Raw genomic sequence first — 22,406 nt, 5'->3', positions numbered from 1 at the left:
TTCTTTATTTTCATTTAATTCCAGGAATACTTTAATTTCTTTCTTTATTTCTTCCTTAATCCAGGTGTGGTTCAGTAGTTGGCTGTTCAGTTTCCATGACTTTGTGGGCTTTCCGGGGGTAGCCTTGTTGTTGAATTCTAACTTTAATCCATGGTGATCTGATAAGACACAGGTGGTTAGTAATACTTTTTTGTAACTGTGGATGTTTGCTTTGTTACCGACTATGTGGTCGATTTTCGAGAAGGTTCCATGAGCTGCAGAGAAGAAGGTGTATTCTTTCCTATTTGGGTGGAATGTTCTATAGATGTCTGTTAAGTCCATTTGTTTCATTACCTCCATTAGTTGTCTTATTTCTCTGTTAGGTTTCTGTCTGATTGACCTGTCCATTGGTGAGAGAGGAGTGTTGAAATCTCCTACTATTAGTGTGTGCGGTTTGATGGCTGCCTTGAATTTTAGCAATGTTTCTTTTATGTACGTGGGTGCTTTTATATTAGGGGCATAGATGTTCAGGATTGAGACTTCATCCTGATGAACTGTTCCTGTTATGAATATAAAATGCCCCTCTCCATCTCTTCTGATTGATTTAAGTTTGAAGTCAACTTTGTTAGAGATTAGTATGGCCACACCTGCTTGTTTCTTAGGTCCATTTGCTTGATAGGCCTTTTCCCAACCCTTTACTCTGAGTAGGTGCCTGTCTTTGTGGTTGAGGTGTGTTTCTTGTAAACAGCAGAATGTTGGATCCTGTTTTCTTATCCAATCTCTTAGCCTGTGCCTTTTTATAGGTGAGTTGAGACCATTGACATTAAGTGATATTAATGACCAGTGGTTGTTAACTCCGGTCATTTTTTTTTAGTCGTAGAGTTTGTGTGTATCCCTTCTTTGGTTTGTGTTGATGAAGGGTCTCTAGATGTCTGAGTTATTGTGGTCATTATTGGATTCCTTGGTTAGTGATTTTCCTTCTATTACTTTCTGTAAGGCTGGATTTGTGGCTGCATATTGTTTGAATTTGTTTTTATCCTGGAAAATTTTATTTTCTCCATTTATAGTGAACGAAAGCTTGGCTGGGTATAGTAATCTGGGCTTGCATCCATGGTCTCTCAGTTTCTGCAGTACATCTATCCAGGACCTTCTGGCTTTCATGGTTTCCATGGAAAAGTCAGGTGTAAGTCTGATAGGTTTACCTTTGTAAGTAATTTGGCCTTTTTCCTTTGCCGCTCTTAATATTTTTTCCTTATTCTGAATGCTTTGTGTTTTGATAATTATATGGCGAGGGGATGTTTTTTTTTGATCCAGCCTATTCGGTGTTCTGTATGCTTCTTGCACCTTCATAGGTATATCTTTCTTTAGGTTGGGAAAGTTTTCTTCTATAATTTTATTAAATATATTTTCTGGACCATTGAGCTGCACTTCTTCTCCTTCTTCTACTCCTATTATTCTTAGGTTTGGTCTTTTTATTGTGTCCCATATTTCCTGAATGTTTTGTGATGAGAGTTTGTTGGACTTGCTGTTTTCTTTGATCAGTGTGTTTATTTTCTCTATGGTATCTTCAGAATCTGAGAGTCTTTCTTCTATCTCTTGTATTCTGCTGGTTATGCTTGTTTCTGTAGTCTCTATTCGTTTACCTAGATTTTCCATGTCCAGCCGGCCCTCTGTTTGTGTTTTCTTCTTTGCCTCTATTTCAGTTTTCAAGTCTTGAACTGTTTCCATTATCTGTTTGATTGTTTTTCCTTGGTTTTCTAGGGTATCATTCACTGATTTATTCAATTCTTCAAACTTTCTGTTATATTTCTCATCCATTTCTATAAGGGCGTTTTTTACATGCTGTTTAAGGGCGTCAATCACTTTCATGAAGTCAAACTTTTCTCCTTCTTGATTAAGGTGTTCATGACCTTCCGTTGTGAGGTCGCTGGATTCTGGTGGCTTCATGTTGCTTTTCAGTTTGTTGGGCGAATTCTTGCTTTGGCGTCTGCCCATCTCTTCTTCCAAATACTCCCTTATGGGTCTTCTTTTACCAGATCAGGTCTCCTTGCCTACCCAACGCGGCCTCACCAATGTTGGCTCTCCTGGCACCAAGGGATCAGGTCTCCGTGCCCAACCCTGGCTCGTCCCAACGCTGGTTCTCCCCAATGCTGGTTCTCCGCAACGCTGGTTCTCCCCAACGCTGGTTCTCCTGGGGCGGAGAGATCAGGCCTCTGTGCTGGATGGGCAGCTCGCAAACAAAGCGCCTACCCTCCTTGGTGCAGGCAGGCCACAGAAACAAAGGCAGTGGAGCCCGCCCGGGCGCCGGGAGGACTGGGACCCAACTCCCAATCACGTATCTATTTGTTTTTGCAGTAGGGACATCATATGTGCAGGACCTTGGGAAGAACTCAAGTATAGACATGTGCCACCACCCCAGCTTGTGTGTGTGTGTGTATATATGTAACATGTGTGGTCATGTGTGTGTACATGTACTCAACTAGTGCGTGATGTCTTTACCTCCTTCTCCCTTTTCTTCCCTCAATCAATTATTAATTTTGTTTTTTGTCATTGCTTTGACAGGGTCTTTCTGTAGTCCTGAAACTCCATATATACACTGATCTTGAACCCACAAAGATCTCTTGCTTCTGAGTTCTGGGATTAAAGGCATGTGCTGCCATATTCAAATAATCCTTGTTGTTTTGTTTTGTGGAGCCAGGATCTTACTATACAGTCCAGGCAGGCATGGAACTTGGTATGTAACTCGGGCTGGCTTTGCATTTATAATCCTTCTGTCTGCCTCCCAGCTGGTGAGATTAACGCATAGGGCATCACATGGGTTTCAGCCTCAGTTTCAGGTCTGCATCCCTGTCTCACCGACCTTTAAAATATTACCCTAGATCAGTCAATTCTGTAAACTAGAGACAAGAGCAGGGGCGGGCATCTGGGAAGGCCAAATTTACATGGATAAAAATGTCTGTCCTCATCTGGTACATACAGAAGCTCTCTTCCCATCCTCGGTACGTCAGAGAACCTTAGAAACCTATTTGTTCTTTCATTATACCATGTTTTTTTTTTTAACTTGAATATTTTGTATACAATGTATTTCCAGGAAATACTTTCCCTCTCCCCTCCTTCACTCTAGATCAGTCCTTCCCAATGTGGCGAGAACTCCATTCCCAGTTAACAATGATATTTTAGCCGGGCAGGGTTGGCACACTCCTTTAATCCCAGCACTTGGGAGGCAGAGGCAGATGGATCTCTGTGAGTTCGAAGCCAGCCTGTTCTACAAGAACTAGTTCCAGGACAGGCTCCAAAGCTACAGAGAAACCCTGTCTCAAAACCAAAAGAAAACAACAACAACAAAACAAAAGACAATGATATCTCAACACATCAGGGCCTACCTGTTATTACAGATTAGTCTTTTATTCCTAGTCTGACATTCAAGAGCTCCCAAACAGGGACAAGTCTTGGTATATTTGGCATAAACAGACATAACTTTTGCTTGTCTGTGGAAAGAACAGCAGCCACAAATAGCTTATATGCATACGTTACCTGGGAAGGGACATTTTTGGGTGGCTCAATTCTAATGGATGGGTCCCACTCCCCTGGAGGGAGCACAGTCACCTGGTCCAGGAACTCATCTATCCCGGCCAGAAGGTCATCTCGCTCCTTGGCTTTATATGCCACATCATGAAAAATCTACAGAAGGGAGGAAAACACCTTAGGAAAACTCAACATTACTGTGTTTGCAACGATATCCACTGAGAAATGGATACAGCCTCTTGATTTTTATCTCTGGCATGGATATCTAAGACATAAAACTTAGTGCTTAAAGGAACCTAACGCAGAGTGCGGAGGTGCCTGTGCCCGTGAATCCAGGCACACCCCAGACCACAGCAGGAGGGCACCTCAAGTGGAAGGCCAGGTGGGCTCACGGAGTGAGACCCTGTGTCAAGGAGATATGACACCACTTAAAGTCATTTTATTGTCTCCACAGGAGAAAGAACACAGAAATTCTCTTAGTCACGTCTGAAAATAGACAGTCTTGCTAATGGAGGTCATCTGTGAAAGGACCAGAGAGAGATCACACATGAACTTAGCGCACAGATGTGTGCCTTGGACAGCCATACATGAACTTAGCGCACAGATGTGTGCCTTGGAACCACTGCACAGCAGCCCTCACCAGGTACAGAGTGACCATGACACCTCCACATGACACTGCCCGAGGGCACAGCCTGACCTTATGCAAACCTCTCTTTCCAGGGAACAGGAGTATTTCTTTATACAAATAAGTTCAACATATTTAATTAACTATATTCTCTAGAAAGTTAACTCAGGCTTCATGAGCTACATTAAATATGAGTTGACACATTTTACTTGGCAATAATAATTCTCCCAGAAAATGATGTCTTTGCATCTTGGATTACTTAAAAAAGGGAGAGTTAAGTGGCCATAGTGGTACATGCTTATAATCCCAGCACTAGGTGTTCAAGGCCAACCTGGGCTACTAAGAACCTGTCTATAAACAAACAAGCAATGGAACTGCAAGGAAAGTCTCCCAGAGGGTGTGGTTCTCTTTGAATGGCTCCTAGAGAAGTCCCGGATGCTTCCCAGCAGATGCTGCCACAGTCCTTATCGTATCCCCAACAACGCACACAGCTTCCGCGAGAGAGAAATGCTCACTAATTACGAGATGAGTGGATGGAAGGCAGAGTGGTCTGTACCTCATCGGTCATGATGGTGGCCATGGATCTGCCAATCTCGTGGTACTGCTGACCTTTTCTTACTGGGCCCAGCAAGATAAACAAAAATCTGCCAAAACACACAAAAGAGGGAGCTACATAAATAAAGAAGGAGAAGGGACATCTTATCCACTCTAAATAGCAAACCTCGCCCCGACTACCACACAGAGACCATCACCGCCTTCAAGAAGAACATCAGCCTGCTATGGCCAGGCGCCATTCAGAGCTATTAATAAGACATCATTCAATAACGTGGCTGGCTGGGCTTCTTAGCGTTACCATAGACACAGTTCCTAGCCATAGAAAGGATGTCTTTTCAAAACACTGCACCGCTGTGTAAATTCAAGGTTATCTAATCCCCATCCATTGTTCTATTAAGAAAATGACAGAGAAAGGGAAGGATAAGAAGTTGAAATGACCAAGTCCTGGAGAGGAGCGTGAATTGTGTTCTGGACATCTGTGCACTCTCTATAATCAGTGGGGCTCTGAATCACCACGTCACCACCTTGGGGCACACAAATAGCCAAGTCCTGCCAGCACTGTGGAAAGACATCAGTACCTTTCCCTAGAGACAGTTCCCTGGAGACGAAGGCCTCCTGGTGTGACAATCCACTGGACCTTGCTGTGCTCTTTCCCTGTTCTCCTGGGCTCTTCTTCCAAGGCCAACAGTACTCATGGTCACAGCCTTAAAACTTAGAACTCACTCCCCCCCACCCCTCATCCTCCCTTCACCCCCACTTTCATAGCTCACCAAGGAATTTTAAACACTCTCTCCGAACGGCCCACCCTAACTTCTGGTACTAACTAGCTGCTAGCGCCAGTGCTCACACAGGTCACTCAGCTCGGGGCAGGACCCAGGTACCTTGTTGGGATGGGCACTTCTGTCAGGCCCGAGAGGAGCACAGCTGGGGAGAGCCTCACAAAGGCGACGATGGGACGGTCCAGAGTGTCCACCTCTCCAACCAAGACATTGGAGGCCTCTGCCCCAGTGGGAATTTTTTTCATGAAATGAAGGTCCACCTGAAAGTACACAGGAGCCTTTGAGAATTTAGGAGCCATCGGCTTCGCTGGCAATCATTCTCTTCAAGTATCACTCAAGGTTACAGAAGAGTTCCTCACTGTTTTATTTGATTTTTATAAAAACCCTGAATGGAGCGATCATAGATCAGATCAGTCCACTATTTTAAAAAAAAAGGGGAAGAGATTAAGATTCAGGGAGAGAATTCTGACTACAACTACGGAGTATAGAATACACGCATGAGTGTGCACACACACACACACATTTATCATTTATAGCACATATAAACTATATGTAATTTAGTGTGTGGGGTGTGTGTTTAGGTGTTGTATGTGTGTGTGTCTACACAGGCTGCAGTCCATGTATGGAAGCCAGAGAACACCTTGTGAAAATCAGTTCCTCCACCACTGTGTGGGTTTCAGGGCAGAATTCAGGCAGCAACACCTTTAGCCACTGAGCCACTCAAGAATCAAAGTTTAAGTCCGAGAACTTTCATCCCACCCCACCATGCTCCTCTGGGAGGAAGCGCCTCGGGAGTTCTGGGTCATGTTATTTCTCCTTGCAAATACTGACTGCTCCATCAGATGCAGCAGCCACAGCCCTCCAAGAAGAGCCAGACATCACGAGCTTTAGGAGGCAGCGGCAAAATACTGCAGTGACAACAGTGACGAGAGTGAGAAGGATGCACGGCAGCAGGTGCCAGAGGGTCACTAATGCACCGGGAGCCGGGGCAGTGGGGCTCAGCAGCAGGCTGCCTTCACTGCGCTGAGTCGGCTGGCTGAGTGTGCACAGGGAGACAACAAGGAAGATGGCGTCCCTTTTCACAGAGCAGTGCTGCTCCTGGGGAAGGCTCATGAGCCATCGGAGCTTACCAGACCCCAGAAAGATTCCGGAAGACCCTGGGCTCCACTACAGATAACCTTCGGTCTAGAAGTCAACCTGCCATGTCTCCTCACCTTGCTTAGATCCACAGGACTGTGCTCGCAATTCACTCCGTTTTTCACCTCAAGACTCGTAGTTGGAGCAGACTGAGGAGAAACAGTCTGACCTATTTGGAGACAGTCAAACAGAATCTGCCAAGGGCTTGCCCCTCCTTCCCCTCAGATCCAGCCATCCATCACAGCCAGCTGTGACCTCTACAGGCTGGGAGGACTATGAAGCAGAGTCCATCACGTCTGTCCCTGCACTCAGTGCTAAGAAGGCAGAGGTCTAGTCCTCCATTACCTTCCTATCTTCCTTTCTCTCTGCAGAGAGCCATCCTGACCCTCAGTGCGCCAGCACCTCTGCACAGAGCTTGGCAAACAGCTTGCCAGCAAAGGAGGAGAAGCTGCAGGCGAGGCCTCGCCCAGCCATGGCAAGAGAAGTGGTTAACAGCTGGGCCCACCCGCGCCTGTACACAGGCTATGGACCTAAGCTAACACACAGAAATCCCACAACAAATGGAAGGAAGGTCCTGCCATTGTCTTTATTAAGTGCGATGTGAAGATTGTCCAGGGCCATACACTCTCCAGGGGGTGGAGCCAAAGCACAAGCCTGGAGGCCTGGCTAGACCACAGCAGTTTGTGTCTAAGCAGACTTTTGTTTAACTGGACAAGGCTGCAGCTCACCTTCTCTGGCCCAGCTCCTCATCGATGTGACCATTCTCCCCAGAGCTACACCTTCTCTGGGAGCACAGGGGATACATCCCTCACCTCGCAGTCCCCCCTGGAATGCTATCCAAGGGCACACGGAGAAGGGAGCATCCTAGTCACCCAGCTCACTACCCATCAAGGAGTCCAGGGGCCTAAGTGTCACAGCCTCGCCCTGCAGTAATTCCGCATCGCCAACTGGTCCCCAAATGTGTTTTCAACAGAGAGAAAAAGAGAGACACCCCCAAGTCCTTACCATCTTTGTCCATGGAATGTGGGTCCGATTGCTTCTTGCCAACCTCAGCACAGGAGCGGACAATGGGAATGAGGTTGTTCCTCCGCCTATCATTCTGATGGTGGTGTTTCTTGAGAAGGGCTTCCCGCACTTTAACCCTCATACTGTCATTCAGGTCACTGAACAGTTCTTGCTGGTCCAGTATCAGGTCTAGGAAAGAGACATTCACAGCAACACTCAGACGGAGAGTTCAGGAACTCAAGGGGAAGGGTATGAGGTGGCAGGGGAAGGGGGAAAAGGCAGAGATGAGCTGCTCTCCTAGCGTCACCAAGGTGGTTTCAGCTTCCTGTCTGAAGGAGCATTTGGGTTTTGTAGGTATGGAACACCGTCCTTTGCTTATTTAACAACGAGACAACAACGTGAACACATGGTTTAGGGACAGAGTGTCACTATGCTACGTAGGCTGCCATGAATTCCCGGGTTAATGTGACCTTTCTGCAAGAGTGGGACTTACTGGAGCTGGAGAGATGGCCCCATGGATAAGAACACTGACTGCTCTTACAGAGAACCTGGGTTCTATTCCGAGTACCCCCATGGTGGTCATAACCATCTGTAATTCCAGTTCTAGGAGACCCAACACCCTCTTATAGCCCCCAAGGGCACCAGGCATGTGGTGTACATGCACACATGGTATCAAACGACTCATACGTATAAAATAAAACTAATTAATTAAAAAATTTTTAAGGTAGGACTTAATCACGGTGAGTATGCCATTATGCTTAGCTCCAACCATTGCTTAGGGAACGAGGTCTCTGAGTATTTAATGCATGCCCAGAACTGTACCATGGGGTTTTCATCTGTCCAGTCCTCACTGAAACTCAAAAAAGTGGGCATTTTGATGAAAATTCTTTTTTAAATTCTATTTTTAAATGGATTTTTTTATCTATATTTATGTGTGTGTGTGTGTATGCCCCATATGTGTGCAGGTACCCAGGAAGACTGGAAGAGAATCATCAGCTCCCCTGTAGCTGGAATTACAAGTGGCCATGAGCCACACAATGTGGTCCTGGGAACCAAACTTGAGTCCTCTGCAGGAGGAGCAAATGCTCTTAACTTCTGAGCCAGAGTTCTTCCAAACAAGGAAACCAAGGCACGGTTCTTACAAAAGTCCCCAAGCTCTTACACCTGCGAAGCCGAAGAGCCAGGGTTCGCGTCCAGCTCTGGCTGACTAAGAGCCCACGATTACCCTCTTAACTCTGCTGTCCTTCCTCCATGAGCCCAGCATTGTTGTAACTGTCAGGGATGCTGCAACCTTGAGCTCCAGTGGATACTTGAAAGTGCAGCCTATAATCAACCCAATTATAAAATGGGGCACTGAGCTGAACAGAGAATTCTCAACAGAAGAACTTCAAATGGCCAAAAGACACTTAAGGTCATGCTCAACTTCCTTAGCGATCAGGGAAATGCAAATCAAGACAACTTTAAGATACCATCTTACACCTGTCAGAATGGCCAAAATCAAAAACACCAATGATAGCCTTTGCAGGAGAGGTTGTGGAGAAAGGGGTACACTCATCCATTGCCGGTGGGAATGCAAACTTGTGCAATCACTTTGGAAAGCAGTGTGGCGGTTTCCTAGGAAATTCGGGATCAACCAACACTGGACCCAGCAATACCACTCTTGGGAATATACCCAAGAGAGGCCCTATCATACAACAAAAGTATATGCTCAACTATATTCATAGCAGCATTGTTTGTAATAGCCAGAACCTGGAAACAACCTAGATGCCCTTCAATGGAAGAATGGATGAAGAAAGTATGGAATATATACATATTAGAGTACTACTCAGCACTAAAAAACAAGGACTTCTTGAATTTTGCATACAAATGGATGGAAATAGAAAACACTATCCTGAGTGAGGTAAGCCAGACCCTAAAAGAGGAACATGGGATTACTCACTCATATTTGGTTTCTAGCCATAAATAAAGGATATTGAGCCTATAATTCGCGATCCTAGAGAAGCTAAATAAGAAGGTGAATCCAAAGACAAACATATAGGCATCCTCCTGAATATTAACCTTCATCAGGCGATGAAACGAGACAGAGTCAGAGACCCACATTGGAGCACCGGACTGAAATCTCAAGGTCCAAATCAGGAGCAGAAGGAGAGAGAGCACGAGCAAGGAACTCTGGACCACAAGGGGTGCACCCACACACTGAGACATTGGGGATGTTCTATCGGGAACTCACCAAGGCCAGCTGGCCTGGGTCTGAAAAAGCATGGGATAAAACCAGACTTGCTGAACATAGCAGACAATGAGGACTACTGAGAACTCAAGAACAATGGCAATGAGTTTTTGATCCTACTGCACGTACTGGCTTTGGGGGAGCCTAGGCAGTTTGGATGCTCACCTTACTAGACCTGGATGGAGGTGGGTGGTCCTTGGACTTCCCACAGGTCAGGGAACCCTGATTGCTCTTCGAGCTGATGAGGGAGGGGGACTTGATCAGGGGAGGGAGAGGGAAATGGAAGGCGGTGGCAGGGAGGAGGCAGAAATCTTTAATAAATAAATAAATAAATTTAAAAAAGTATATAAAAGAAAAGAAAGTGCAGCCTAAAGAAAGGTTAAATTGGGGATGGAGAGATGGTTCCGTGGTTTGGAGCATGGGCTGCTTTTCCAGAAGACATACATGCAGATAAAATATGAATATAAAATGAAATAATAAAGTTTAAAAATGTATTATTTAAATTAGTTAACTGCTCACTGAAGACAATCACCAGCATTAAAACTATCAAGGTTTGCGGAAGGTCTTACTTGGTTCTGTCATCAGGGCTCTAGATAAATGTCCAGAGCTTCAGGCCCTACACTCTATCCCTAATTCCATTATTCCTGACCTATCTGACCTTGGAATTACATGACCACTCTCTTCTCAGTCTCCCCTATACAGAGAGGACAGCGCCGATGTCTCCCCATGCTGATGGCTGCCACATTGAGCTGTGAGCAGCTGGTCCTCCTGCCTGTTCTATGTGCCGGGACCAGAGGGGTGAGCAATCAAGGCAGGAGTCCTGCATATTTAGCCTTTATAATGATTATTTCTTCTCTCATAAACACTCATGCTTCAAAATCCTGCACTTTGAAAGAAGAAAATTCCACCAGGGCCCTCTTCTAGCTATTGTTTTTATCTTTTCTCTTCCCACTTAAAATTCTCAAAAGCAAACAATCGTACTTTAAGAATTACCTGCCGCTCCCTGCCAAGTGCCAAAGTGTCACGAAAATCCGTGTCTGCTCTGGGCCTTTAGGAACACAGCTCTGCCAAGAACTCATTTCAGATTTCCGGCTTCCAAACTTATTGTTTGATTGGTTTCATTTTGAGACGAGATCTTGCTACAAGCCCAGAGTGGTCTTGAACTTGATCTACCTGCCTTACCCTCTGAGTGCTGGCATTCCAGGTGTTACCGCCACACATGTGGACTTGGGTTGCAGCAGTCCTGGTGGCTAACACAGGCTTGGCAGCTGGCACTGGCTGTCCCCTCACCATCCGCACTCCTGAGCTCAGTCTCCACGGGCGACTCGCTTCCGTCAGCCTGCTTATGCCCCGCAGTCATCCTCAGACAGGTGGTGTCCCCACCCCCATTTTTATCCTCAATGATCTCAACTGCCCTGGAGACTGTAAGCACCAAATGCCATGGACCGGTGTGACCTATCTCAAGTCACATCAAAGATTCAATCATGAGCAGACATCATCTGGATGTACCCACACCCTAAAACTTAGCAAGTACAAAATGAAACCCATCCTCTTTCCACCCACCAGACCTCCGGATTTTCTAGTCATCCAGCCACAACCTAGAATCCTGAACATTCTTCCCTTCCTGCCCAAAACCAGTCCATCAAGTGATTCCCACCACTCTACTTTCTGAGCTGCTCTGGCAATCAGCCCTTGCTGTAGGGCCCACTGAGGGGACCCTGGCCCACTGAGGGGACCCTGGCCCACTGAGGGGACCCTGGCCCACTGAGGGGACACTGGCCCACTGAGGGGCCCTGGCCCACTGAGGGGACCCTGGCCCACTGAGGGGACCCTGGCCCACTGAGGGGACACTGGCCCACTGAGGGGACCCTGGCCCACTGGAATAGGTGGCTCTGCCAGGTCTTACCCTTCTCCCTCAGCCCCTCTGCCTTGCTTAAAAACCTTTGGATTGCATTCCTAAAGCTGCCACCAAGGTTTCTTCCCTTGTTGTCCACCTCCTCCTCCTGAGACTGACTCGAGTCCAGCTATCAGAAGCCCCCTTTGACTCACCTAATTAACATGCCCAATTAAAATTAAACACCTCACCCTAATACAGATTTCTCCTACTTTACCGTTATGTGCCTATGTGCCACATCTGTCTCCTCCTATTCGGAGGCGGTCCTTTGTCCCTCTGGGACAAATATTCCTGCCCCCCTTCCCTCATCAGCTTCCCCATCCCCCCTCAGCCCTACCTCTGTCATCACCGCATCCTAGCCCACTTAAGAGAACCCCCTTCCCTCATCTGCTACCCCATCCCCCCTCAGCCCTACCTCTGTCACCACTGCGCCCTAGCCCACTGTAACATGGACCCCCTTCCCTTCTCCTAAAATTCCACCTGCAACGTCATCTGCTGCTTCTTTTTCTGCCTGAGTCAGACAGCAGCCACTTAAACTTTTCTTTTCCACTTATAAAAGATCACCTTAGAAACAGGTGCTTGGATGTGGTTTGTACCTAATCTGGGGTCCAGGAAGGAGCAGCCCTGTGCCGGGGGTGGTGGAGGGAAGGTCTCCTTCCTCTGCAGCAGTGGAGCACCATCTCACCTGATCGGATCCAACGACCTGGTTCACGCTCCCTTTAGCTCACCCTCCGTCTTGCTTACAGCTAATTTGATCGAGTACTACCCCCCAGACTTCAGCAGGGTCTCCTCATTCTTGATGATTATAATATCACTAACTCTCCGGGGCTCCTCCACTGAAAAACAGGGCACAAACTTTCTGGGGAACTTCATGGGCATTTATACACATAGTCAGAAGTCAATGAAATACAGATGCGACCCACTTGGATTAAAGTCTATGAGTTGAGTCGTGTGAGGGAAGATAAAAGTACTCTGGGAAAATTCCCAGAAACCATGAGTGTTGGGACCTCAGTTTCTTCAAAAACACCCAACTGTTCTGGGATGTGCTTTTGTGCCCCTTCCAGGTGTATTGATTGGACAGGAGTAAGTTTATTCTTTACGACTGGCTACTGTTTGTATGAGGTGTATTGATTGGACAGGAGTAAGTTTATTCTTTACGACTGGCTACTGTTTGTATGAGGTGTATTGATTGGACAGGGGTGAGTCCACTCTTTCTGATTGGCTACTGTTTTTATAAGCCTCCACAGAGAACATGTTTTTGCCAATTGCCAAGGGCAACTTGCCCACTACCTGAGACTTGCCTGTGGCGCTGTCTTCAGGGTGTAAACTGTACTTTGGGGCTCCATTCTCGCAGGTTCCACTATCTCTAGAGCAGTGAACGTGACTCTAACTCTGAACTCACTTTTTTTTTTAAAAAATTCTACTTCCCCCACAGTTGGGAGTACACCTGGGGCACCGCCTTAGGAAAGAGTTCGCACAGGAGTCCATCAGTACTGACCTCCATCCCCCGGGGCCCCCAAAAGTCCTTAGAGAGGCATGATTATTTAGACACTTGGAATGGAGAAATCTTTAACCTGTCTACTAGAATGGAGTCAATCTGAGGGGAAGTGTTCCACATGCCATCTGGTAGTCTCCAAAGCTGCGCCCCACAGTATCTTAAAGTCTGTTCACATCAGAAAACCCCACAAGACAGGTCTATCCTGCATGCTGCGCTGAACCATGGGAATGCTATGGCTCACGTTCCTGCAAATCTGTTCTAGATGACATATTTTATACTGCTAAATCTTTAATTTTCTTCTTTTAGGTATTAGGATTGTCACAATTATTAGTGTGCACGTGAGTGTGATGAAGGCGTGCGCCATCGGGTCTTCGTGGAGGACAGAGGACAACTTTCCTAAGTTACTTCTTCCGTCATGAGTTTCTGGGTGGGACTCAAGTTGCCCAGCAAATATGTTTACTAACTGAGCCATCTGAGCAGTCCTTTCATTTTCTTTCTTTCTGACTTCCTTGTTCTGTCTGTTTTGCTTAAGATAAAGTATCACTGTATAGTGCAGGCCTTGAACCCGTCTTTCCCCTGCTTCAGCCCTGCCAACTTCCAGGATTACCGGTGTGCACCAGAACACCTGCCTCTTATACTTTCTATTTATGCAAAATGTCTCGGCCCTTTATTAGCCTTACCTGAAATTTCTTCTATGCTGCTTGCACGCATGTCCAGGAGGACAGAGCCATTGATGAGGCAGTTCCTCAGCTCAAACAGACTGTGCAGAGAGAGGGTGGCCACGTAAGGCTTGCTCCAACGCTCTCCCCCATCTTCAACATCCTCTTCAAACTTCAGCCACCTGCAAACACGGCCAATAATGAGATGCCACAGACAGAAGATGGTTTTTTTTTCAAGAGGACAAAATATCTAAAAGGTCATAGAGAACACTGGAACACCTGGTTCAGACACAAAAATACTGGAAAAGCAAGTTGTGACACAGTGCAAATCTTTTTTGTTTTGTTTTTTGAGTACGGGTTTCTCCGTGTAACAGCCCTTGCTGTCCTGGAACTCACGTTGTAGACCAGGCTGGCCTTGAACTCCTTTGTCTCTGTCTCCTGAGTGCTGGGACTAAAGGTGAGGATCACCAATGCCCAACCTTAATCCCACTTTTATTTAAAGACAAATCTAAAATTATAAACACATATATGTATAAGACCCTAAATATATGCCTTGTTTTCGCCTTGGGACAGTAGGATTGAAGGTAACTGTCATTTTCTTCCTTTTGCGTACCTTCACTTATTTTATTGTCTATAGGAAACGTGACTTTTACAAATTTAATCTTTATCATTTGGACATATTGACAAACCGTATTAAGAAAAAAATGACATTTTTATCTGTGCTCTATATGACTTCAGAAATCCACAAAGACAGAAACACGGAAGACTAACCGTCTTGTCACATGGCATCAGGCCAGCTGGCCTGTTTAGCTCTCTCGGCCCCTGGGAAACAGCCACAGTAGGCCATGTATCAACGCTAGCTACATCAGTGTGAGCAGGAGCCAGGCCTCCTAGCTACCACTTCAGCCATGAAGAGTCAGGGCAAGCAGGCCTGCCACCTGCTGAGAGGTGTGCACCTGCCTGTCCCCGGGCTCCTGACCCGGCTCCTTCAGGGCCTCACCTGGCCCCGTCTCCTTCCACTTGGCATCCTCTCCCTCTCTCAGACAGATCTCGTCCAGCTCTGTGAACAGCTCATGAGGCACATGCTCCTCGTCGTCCTCAGTGCCCAGAATGAACTGAACATGCTGAGAGGGGGTGTCTAGAAAACCAACAGAGAAAGGTCTGGATGTGTATCTAGCTCCAAGTCAGAACGAAAATAACATTCTGCCTCACAGCTAAGGGAATATATAGATGTCCTGAATACAGATTTAAAAGTTCTTTTGTTCTTAGGGAAAAGGCTAAGGGTAAACATTTAAACCAGAGAGCAGAACTATAAACTAAGACCACTGCAGAGGTCCCATGAGAACCTAGAAATCAGTTCAGTTCCCAGCACCCACACGTAGTTCACAACTGTCTAACTCCAGTCCCAGGGATATGTCCCCTCTTCTAGCCACCAAAGGCACCGGGCAAGCATGTGGCGCATAAACATACATGCAGGCAAAACACCCAAACACATAAAAATAGATTTTTTTAGTTTTCTAGAGAGCTGACAAATTTTAAATAGCAAAGGATTACTTATGGTGTTGACTGAGGTGTTGAAATGTCAATTTCAGGAAGACATTTTTAGTTCTTAGAAGCATTCCTTCTTCCTGGGAACCCTAGCGAAGGGCTAGAAAATCAAGACCACCTGCCTATGCCTTCTGCATTCCCATGAATCACCATATCACCCTCTCATAGACACTGGTCCTCTCTCCTCAGGGTTGTTACCTCCCCTCTCCCCAGAGTGCTACCCCTCTCTCCCCAAGGTATTACCATGGGCCAAAGCTTCCAGGACCTCTTCACCCTGGCTGGTTCCTTTGCCCCGCGCTCCTCGTCTCCGGTGCTTCTGGCCATGAGTGCGGTGGTGCCGATGGCCCTGCCTGCCCAGTGGCATCCGAACCCCCACATACAGAGTTCTATGACCTGGATGAAAGCAGAAGACCTATGGTGAGAATGCCATTCCCAAAAGGAGTCTAGCGTAATTGAGAGTAAAGAACCACAGGGTTTTTGTGCCAGGCCCTTCTGGAATGATTAAACATCAGAGACTCCACTAATAAAGACAGCAATCACAGAGTTGGCAGTGTCTTCCTCTGTCCTGCACGTGGCTATAAACCTCACGAGGATGTGTGGCAATCTAATGAAGAACACGTGAGACTGAAGGACATGTGAAGGGCACAGCAGGTCACATATTAGAGCACGGGAATGCAGCTGGAGGCCTTGGTGTGTGCAAGGCTCTGAGAGGGAGGGGGAGGAGGGAGGATTGGAAGAGGGAGGGAGAATAGGAAGGGAAGGAGGGGATATGACTTACAAACTATGGATATATGTTACTTTTTGCTATTACAAGAAAAATGGGGTGATTTTAAGAGACAATTCCTGTATGGGGACTTTGGCCGGTTTTGGCAGAAAGTGGTTAAGCATGGTCAAGACCCCAGTCAGCCCAGCTGGGCTTAAAGCTCCCTTTCAGCACTGGATGTCTGAGGATGAACAAGCCTCTCTTGACTCAGCTACTAAAGGAACGCTGGCACTCCTTCTTTTTAACTCACGGGGTTATCAAGAGCAGCAAAGAAGATTAGGACAGAAACTGCTCAAGGCAGTGCCCAGCACCGCAGGCCATACCACCTAGACTGCTGCAGACGGACCTTCTACCTCAGAGGGGGCGTGGTTGGGTTTAGAGACACTAAAGACAGGCACAGAGTGGAGGACACGGAAGTAAGTGACCCGACAGCAGTCCTTTCTCGTCCCTCCTCCTGCTCCCCACTCCTCCCATACACCCCCTTTGGTTTTCATCCTCCACCTGACTTCCTGCCAAGCCTGGAGCCCAGAATCAGAAGCTTCAGGGCTGTTCCAAAGCCTTATACTCGCAACACTGCTGTGCCCACACTGTTCCCATGGCTCCTGGCATCTTTAGCTGGTGTCTTTGAATCCTACCTACACCCATTCCTTCCCTTTGACTCCTTGTTTCTTGCTTTACTGAGAAGACGCGGGGCATTTCATGGAAACGCTGTTCATCACAGTCTGGCTCCTCTGCCCGGCTCGGGAGTTCTCCATCCCATGCCCCCCACTCCCCTGTCCTCTGCTGGGATGGCTACCCTCACTCTCTCCTCAATCCAGTCCTTCCATGGCTGACCTTTGAAGACTCCCACTGGCTGTTCCCCGTGTTTCCCCCTCTCCTTCCTTTCCCACCAAGAATCATGACTGGCCTCACTCCCCCCGCCAAGTTCCTGCTCCATGGCCTCTGACTGTGGCTTCTGTCCCTGCCCTCTACTAAAGCTGTATGCAGTAAGAACATCAGATGGCACTTAGTCACCAAAGCTCTGTCCAGCACATCTCCCAGTTCCACAGACTCCACGGCGAGCCCGGCATGGATCCGGGAACTCCAGATGCCCGTCTTCTTTGGAGTTCTGGGTTCCTTGCACTCTCGTGCCGCTGCCGCCGGACACCTTCAGATGTCTCATAACCCAAAACAAGGGTGACTCTTGACCCGTGCTCTCTCCTCTTTTTCAGTGGGACCCAGTCTTTGAATTTCAAGTTCACTTCTACATGAGACTCTCCTAGCCCCTGGTTTTAAGTCTTTATGTTTATTCCAGCTTGGCCTACCTGGTTGGTTTTCTACAATTCTGCCTCAGTCCGGAATTATAGGTGTGTGCTACATACAGCTTCAAATCTTTTATGTTTTAATGGCTGAGCCATCTCTCAGCTTTTTTTTTTTTTTTTTGGCACCACTGCCTGGCCAGCTTCAAATAATCTTTATCTACAGCAGTGGTTCTCAACCTTCCTAATGCTGAGACCCTTTAGTACAGTTCCCAAACCATAAAATTATTTTTGTTCCTACTTTATAACTGTAAATTTGGTACTGTTACAAATCATAATGTAAATATCTGTGTTTTCTAATCGCCTTTCATGACCCCTACGAAAAAGCTGTTTGACCCCCAAAAGGGGTCATGATCCGTAGGTTGAGAACTACTGACCTACAGTGATTAACATGCCCCAAAACAAATTTAAAATTCTCTCCCTTTGAAAGTCAAGCTCATTGCAGATGTGGTATCTCACACCTAGAATCCTAGCACACAAAAGGATGAGAACGGTTGGCTAAACCTTGGAAGTCAATCTAGGACACATAGCGAGTGAGACAAGAGGGAGGCCCTGTCTCAAAACAAGCAAACAAACCTCAAACTGGAATGAGGCACCACATTTATGTCCACAACGCCACCGCTGTGTGGATTCCATGGTGGCTGGGAGGGTGCTCAGCCCTGAGCTGCTCTTGTTGCTCTTGCAGAGGCCCTGGGTTTCCCAGCAGCTCCACTGTGGCTCACAACTGCAATTCCAGTCCTAGAAGAGCTCACGGCCTATGCTGGCCTCCATGGCATTGCATATACACGATGCATTGATAAACATACAGGTAAACACCCATACACAAAACAAAGTCATTTCCCTCAGCGTTACCTTAGATTCCCAGGTCCACCCCGCTGTCCCCTTCATTGTGGGTCCTTGTAGGCATAATTAAAGAGACCCACAAGATCCCAGAATAAAGGATAACAAGTGTTTATTTATTTGAGGAAAAATCTCACGATAAGGGTGGAGAGCCATGGTCCTCTATGGGTGCTGGAAGCTGTGAACCAAACTCTGACCACCAACCAACAGAGAGCAAGCACAGTTTTCATCTGCTTAGACCTCAGACCATGCCCTCAATGGTCGATACCCAAAAGGCTATTGGCTGAATGAATTCCCACATCAAGCCATTCGCGTCTCCTGCTCTGACGAAGCAGGGTCTCTTCCCTGCCCTCCACACTAACTTAACGTTACAGAGTTGTTCTCCTGGTTACAGTCATATGGTCCATCTTGTGTGTGCAGTGTCCCTGTGGTCAGTTCTCAGTGACCATCCTGTGTGTGCAGTGTCCCTGTGCTCAGTTCTCAGTGACCATCCTGTGTGTGCAGTGTCCCTGTGCTCAGTTCTCAGTGACCATCCTGTGTGTCCAGTGTCCCTGTGGTCAGTTCTCAGTGACCATCCTGTGTGTCCAGTGTCCCTGTGGTCAGTTCTCAGTGACCATCCTGTGTGTCCAGTGTCCCTGTGGTCAGTTCTCAGTGGCCATATTGTGTGTCCAGGACAACTGTGCTCGGTTCTCCTCACTTCTTTGGATTTTCTTTCCTTTGGGTCAAGTTTACATATTTAACATGGAAATAAACGACCCTAAAAAACCAGGTTATCAGCTCAAGAGAGCAAAAAGGGTAGCCCTACCTCTGGCACAGAACGAACATTCTGGAGAAGAATACACGCGCACACCTTTGTAGCCTCGCCAGCACCCAGTGGTAGGTCTCGGCGCCCTCCGCCTTCCATAGCTGCTGTATCCACAGTGGTTCATACTCTCTACCTGAGCCAGGCTGCTCTTCCTCACGAGTGCTGGCACTGTCTGCACATGTACTCACCAAATTCTCGGTAAACTCTCTGCCTCCTTGGCATTGTTTCTAATCTCCCCGGTGAGATGTGTGGTCTCCTTCCTCCAAGCCACCCAGAGCCCCAGCTGAAGCTTTTCTCGCGCCTTCTTTTCTGTCTTGCATTACAGATGAGCAGCTGCTTACTCCCAACTGTGATATGTGAACTCCAAGTCCCTGCTGAGATCTACTCCAGCACTGGTGTGGAACCACGCTCATTCTATAGTGAGTGTCACAGTGAGTCTACAGGGGCCATGCGGCTGCAAATAATTTAGTAAAACTTGTAAGAAAGATGTTGATGTTTTTTAAAAAAAATGCACACACACACACACGCACAAACACACACACACAAACACACACACAGACACACACAGACACAAACACACACAGAAACACACACAGAAACACACACACAGACACACACACACACAAACACACACACAGGCACACACAGACACAAACACACACACAGACACAAACACACACAGAAACACACACACAGACACACACAAACACACAGACACACACAAACACAAACACACACATAAACACACACGCGCGCGCACACACAACACAAACACACACACACAGGCACACACACACAAACACACACACACGTGCACTGAGAGCAGCCATAAATGAGAAACACGGGGTCTTTGGGACAGAAGAGAAAGCATGGGTTGGAGCCACCACAGAGATGGGGCTGCAGACCACACTGCAGCTGGTGCTTATGGCCGAGCACTCACTGGGGAGCCCTAAGGGAGACTCTGCTCCTTTGGGCTCCCAGGATGACTCTAAGTGGATAACCACAGGAAGTCCTACATGAGGAACACACGCAAGCCCCTTAAAGCTACAAATACAACCAAGTGGGGCTAGCTTTTGTTAAAGTGCATTAAGCTGACATCAGGAGTCATAAATCTAGCACTTAATCAGGAGTAATGTCATTTTCCAGCACTGTGATATCCTGCAGTTTTCTTTCCCAGCAGAGGGGAGCATGGCATCATCTGGAGATGTTGCTGAGCTGACCTCGATGGATGAGACCTGGCCCTCAAGATCCATGAGAAGCTGCCTGGGCTTACTATTCTATTCCCTCACAAAAATATTCAAGCATGTCCACTTCCCAGGGGAGGATTAACGTGCACAGGTAATTGTAGAGGACAATGGAGCTGCTCACAATACCCTGCGAGGCGCTGGGACAGCACAAGGGTGAGGGGATACCTGTGTGTCTGCCTTGCAGTAGAGAGGGAGAAAAGATGGATTCCACCCAGTCTTCCCCACCATCAGGTCGGTTCTCAAAACTAAATTGGAAGTTGCACCAACATGTGTCTCGGGTACTGTGAGGGCTGAAGTTATGTTTAAGTTTAAATTACTGAGTCTAAGAGATTTATATTTTAAAAAATGCTTCTAACCTGTAAGCCCCACTTACAGGGATAACTTCCTGGAATGCTGGGGCTCTTGTTCATGTAGGACAACAAGTCACGTGTTCTCACTTCTCTAAACAAGGTTGGCGGCCCCAACTGCATGGGATGTGCTCCATCACAGGTAGGTTGGAGGCACAGAGGCAGGAAGTACAGCTGGATATATGCTTGCCTCTGATTGGACGAAGGCCGGAAGTGCAGAGTCTTGCAGGGTTTGCCTTTATAAAGCCCCTGGCTAAGGTAATTTGGCCCAACACTCTGGAAATCCTGGGTAGGGACCTGGCCAGAGTCCAGAATCCCAGCCAGAATTTAATAAAGCTTGCTTCAAATATCTCAGAAACTGTGGTCATAGTCCTATTTTTGCCTGTGTGATTACCAGTACTACAGATGCAGTGGGAGTCAAGATCATGATTGGGAAACCCACAGAGACAGCTGACCCCAGCTCGCAGGAGCTCCCAGACTCTAGACCAACAGCTAGGGAGCCTGCATGGGACCAACCTAGCAGTGGGGTCAGAATCAGTCCCTCGTGCACGAGCTGGCTTTTTGGAACCCACTCCCTATGGTGGGATGCCTGGCTCAGCCTTGATGCAGGGGCAAGGAGCTCGCTCCTGCCTGAAATTGATATGCCAGGCTTTATTGACTCCCTAAGGGAGGCCTTACTCTATTTGGGGCAGGGGCTAAAAAGAGGTGTGGTGGAGAGAAAGGGAAGAGAAGAGAAAGGGGAAACTGGTTGGTATGTAAAATAAATTTTAAAAAAAACAGTGCTACAAACAAAAAGGCAGCAGTTACGAAGAGTCAGTGAACTAAGTGATCACTTCACAGTCTCAAAGAAAGGGTTTTTGCTATTGTTGATATCTGTGCTGAGCGGCCCAGTACTCCATGCCTGTGTCTCACGCTGCCTACTGGGTCCTGCGCCAAGCCTATCAGACAGGGGCACGCTTATCTCTGCTCTTGTTTAAGACAAGGACCAAGAGGCAAAGGAAGGTAGCTGTTTTCCCCACAGGGTCCCTCAGCCAGGAAAAAAAGAGTCAGATGTGAACCCAGGTCTCCAGAGGGCTTTTGTTTTCCCTGGCCATGGGAGGCAGCCTCTTACCTTCCAACTCTTCCTTCTCATAGTGAATGTTGAGGGTTGTGCTGGTCCCGCCCTGATCCACCACAGCTTCCTCATCTGGTCTCTGTTTAAAAACAGATATGCAAATGGTCACAGGAATACATGCATATTCATTCTCCAATGCAAACGATCATGGAAATACACGCATATTCATCATTCAAATACTCCAAACCACAGTATATACCAAGGCTCCTCTGAGATACCTGGAGGGGGAAGCAGTGGTTTATATATATTTTTAAGTTGGAACCTCACATCCCCTTGAGATGCAAATATGGCAGTCATTCTCTTTCCCAGGCTGTAACATTAAATAACCATGCCCCGAGATCACAGATGTGGTAGAAGGAGTTAAGACTGAGCAGCTCCATCCTCTCCAATGGCCCAGTTACACATCTGCAAAGCCAACTCGAGCAGGCACTTGCCTTGAATGGTGACTGCCCCTCACTTCCAAACTAACCTAACAGCCCCCAATTTTTATGTCCTAAAGGCATACTGCAATTCTGCTTAGCAAGGAAACAGAGATGTGGGGGCTAGAGAGATGGACCAGTG

General features: G+C 47.2%; 1 protein-coding gene across 1 annotated transcript in view; it reads right to left on the bottom strand.

The window, feature by feature from the left end:
• Window positions 1-3,375: 3,375 nt before the first annotated feature.
• LOC142843389 (electroneutral sodium bicarbonate exchanger 1-like) overlaps window positions 3,376-22,406 on the bottom strand; it is a 36,020-nt gene continuing 16,989 nt past the window's right edge. The window contains exons 2-10 of the mRNA XM_075960688.1: window positions 21,843-21,924; window positions 15,675-15,824; window positions 14,892-15,021; window positions 13,905-14,071; window positions 7,606-7,794; window positions 6,678-6,769; window positions 5,566-5,723; window positions 4,686-4,773; window positions 3,376-3,660 (exon numbers count right to left, since the gene is read on the bottom strand). Coding sequence (XP_075816803.1) covers window positions 3,376-3,660; window positions 4,686-4,773; window positions 5,566-5,723; window positions 6,678-6,769; window positions 7,606-7,794; window positions 13,905-14,071; window positions 14,892-15,021; window positions 15,675-15,824; window positions 21,843-21,924 — 1,341 coding nt within the window. The remainder of the gene's footprint in view (window positions 3,661-4,685; window positions 4,774-5,565; window positions 5,724-6,677; window positions 6,770-7,605; window positions 7,795-13,904; window positions 14,072-14,891; window positions 15,022-15,674; window positions 15,825-21,842; window positions 21,925-22,406) is intronic.

The sequence above is a fragment of the Microtus pennsylvanicus genome, chromosome 2 (genome assembly GCF_037038515.1).
Source record: "Microtus pennsylvanicus isolate mMicPen1 chromosome 2, mMicPen1.hap1, whole genome shotgun sequence".
Lineage (NCBI taxonomy): Eukaryota > Metazoa > Chordata > Mammalia > Rodentia > Cricetidae > Microtus > Microtus pennsylvanicus.
Note: the sequence above shows the minus strand (reverse complement) of the source record. Positions and strands in the feature narration are given on the sequence as shown.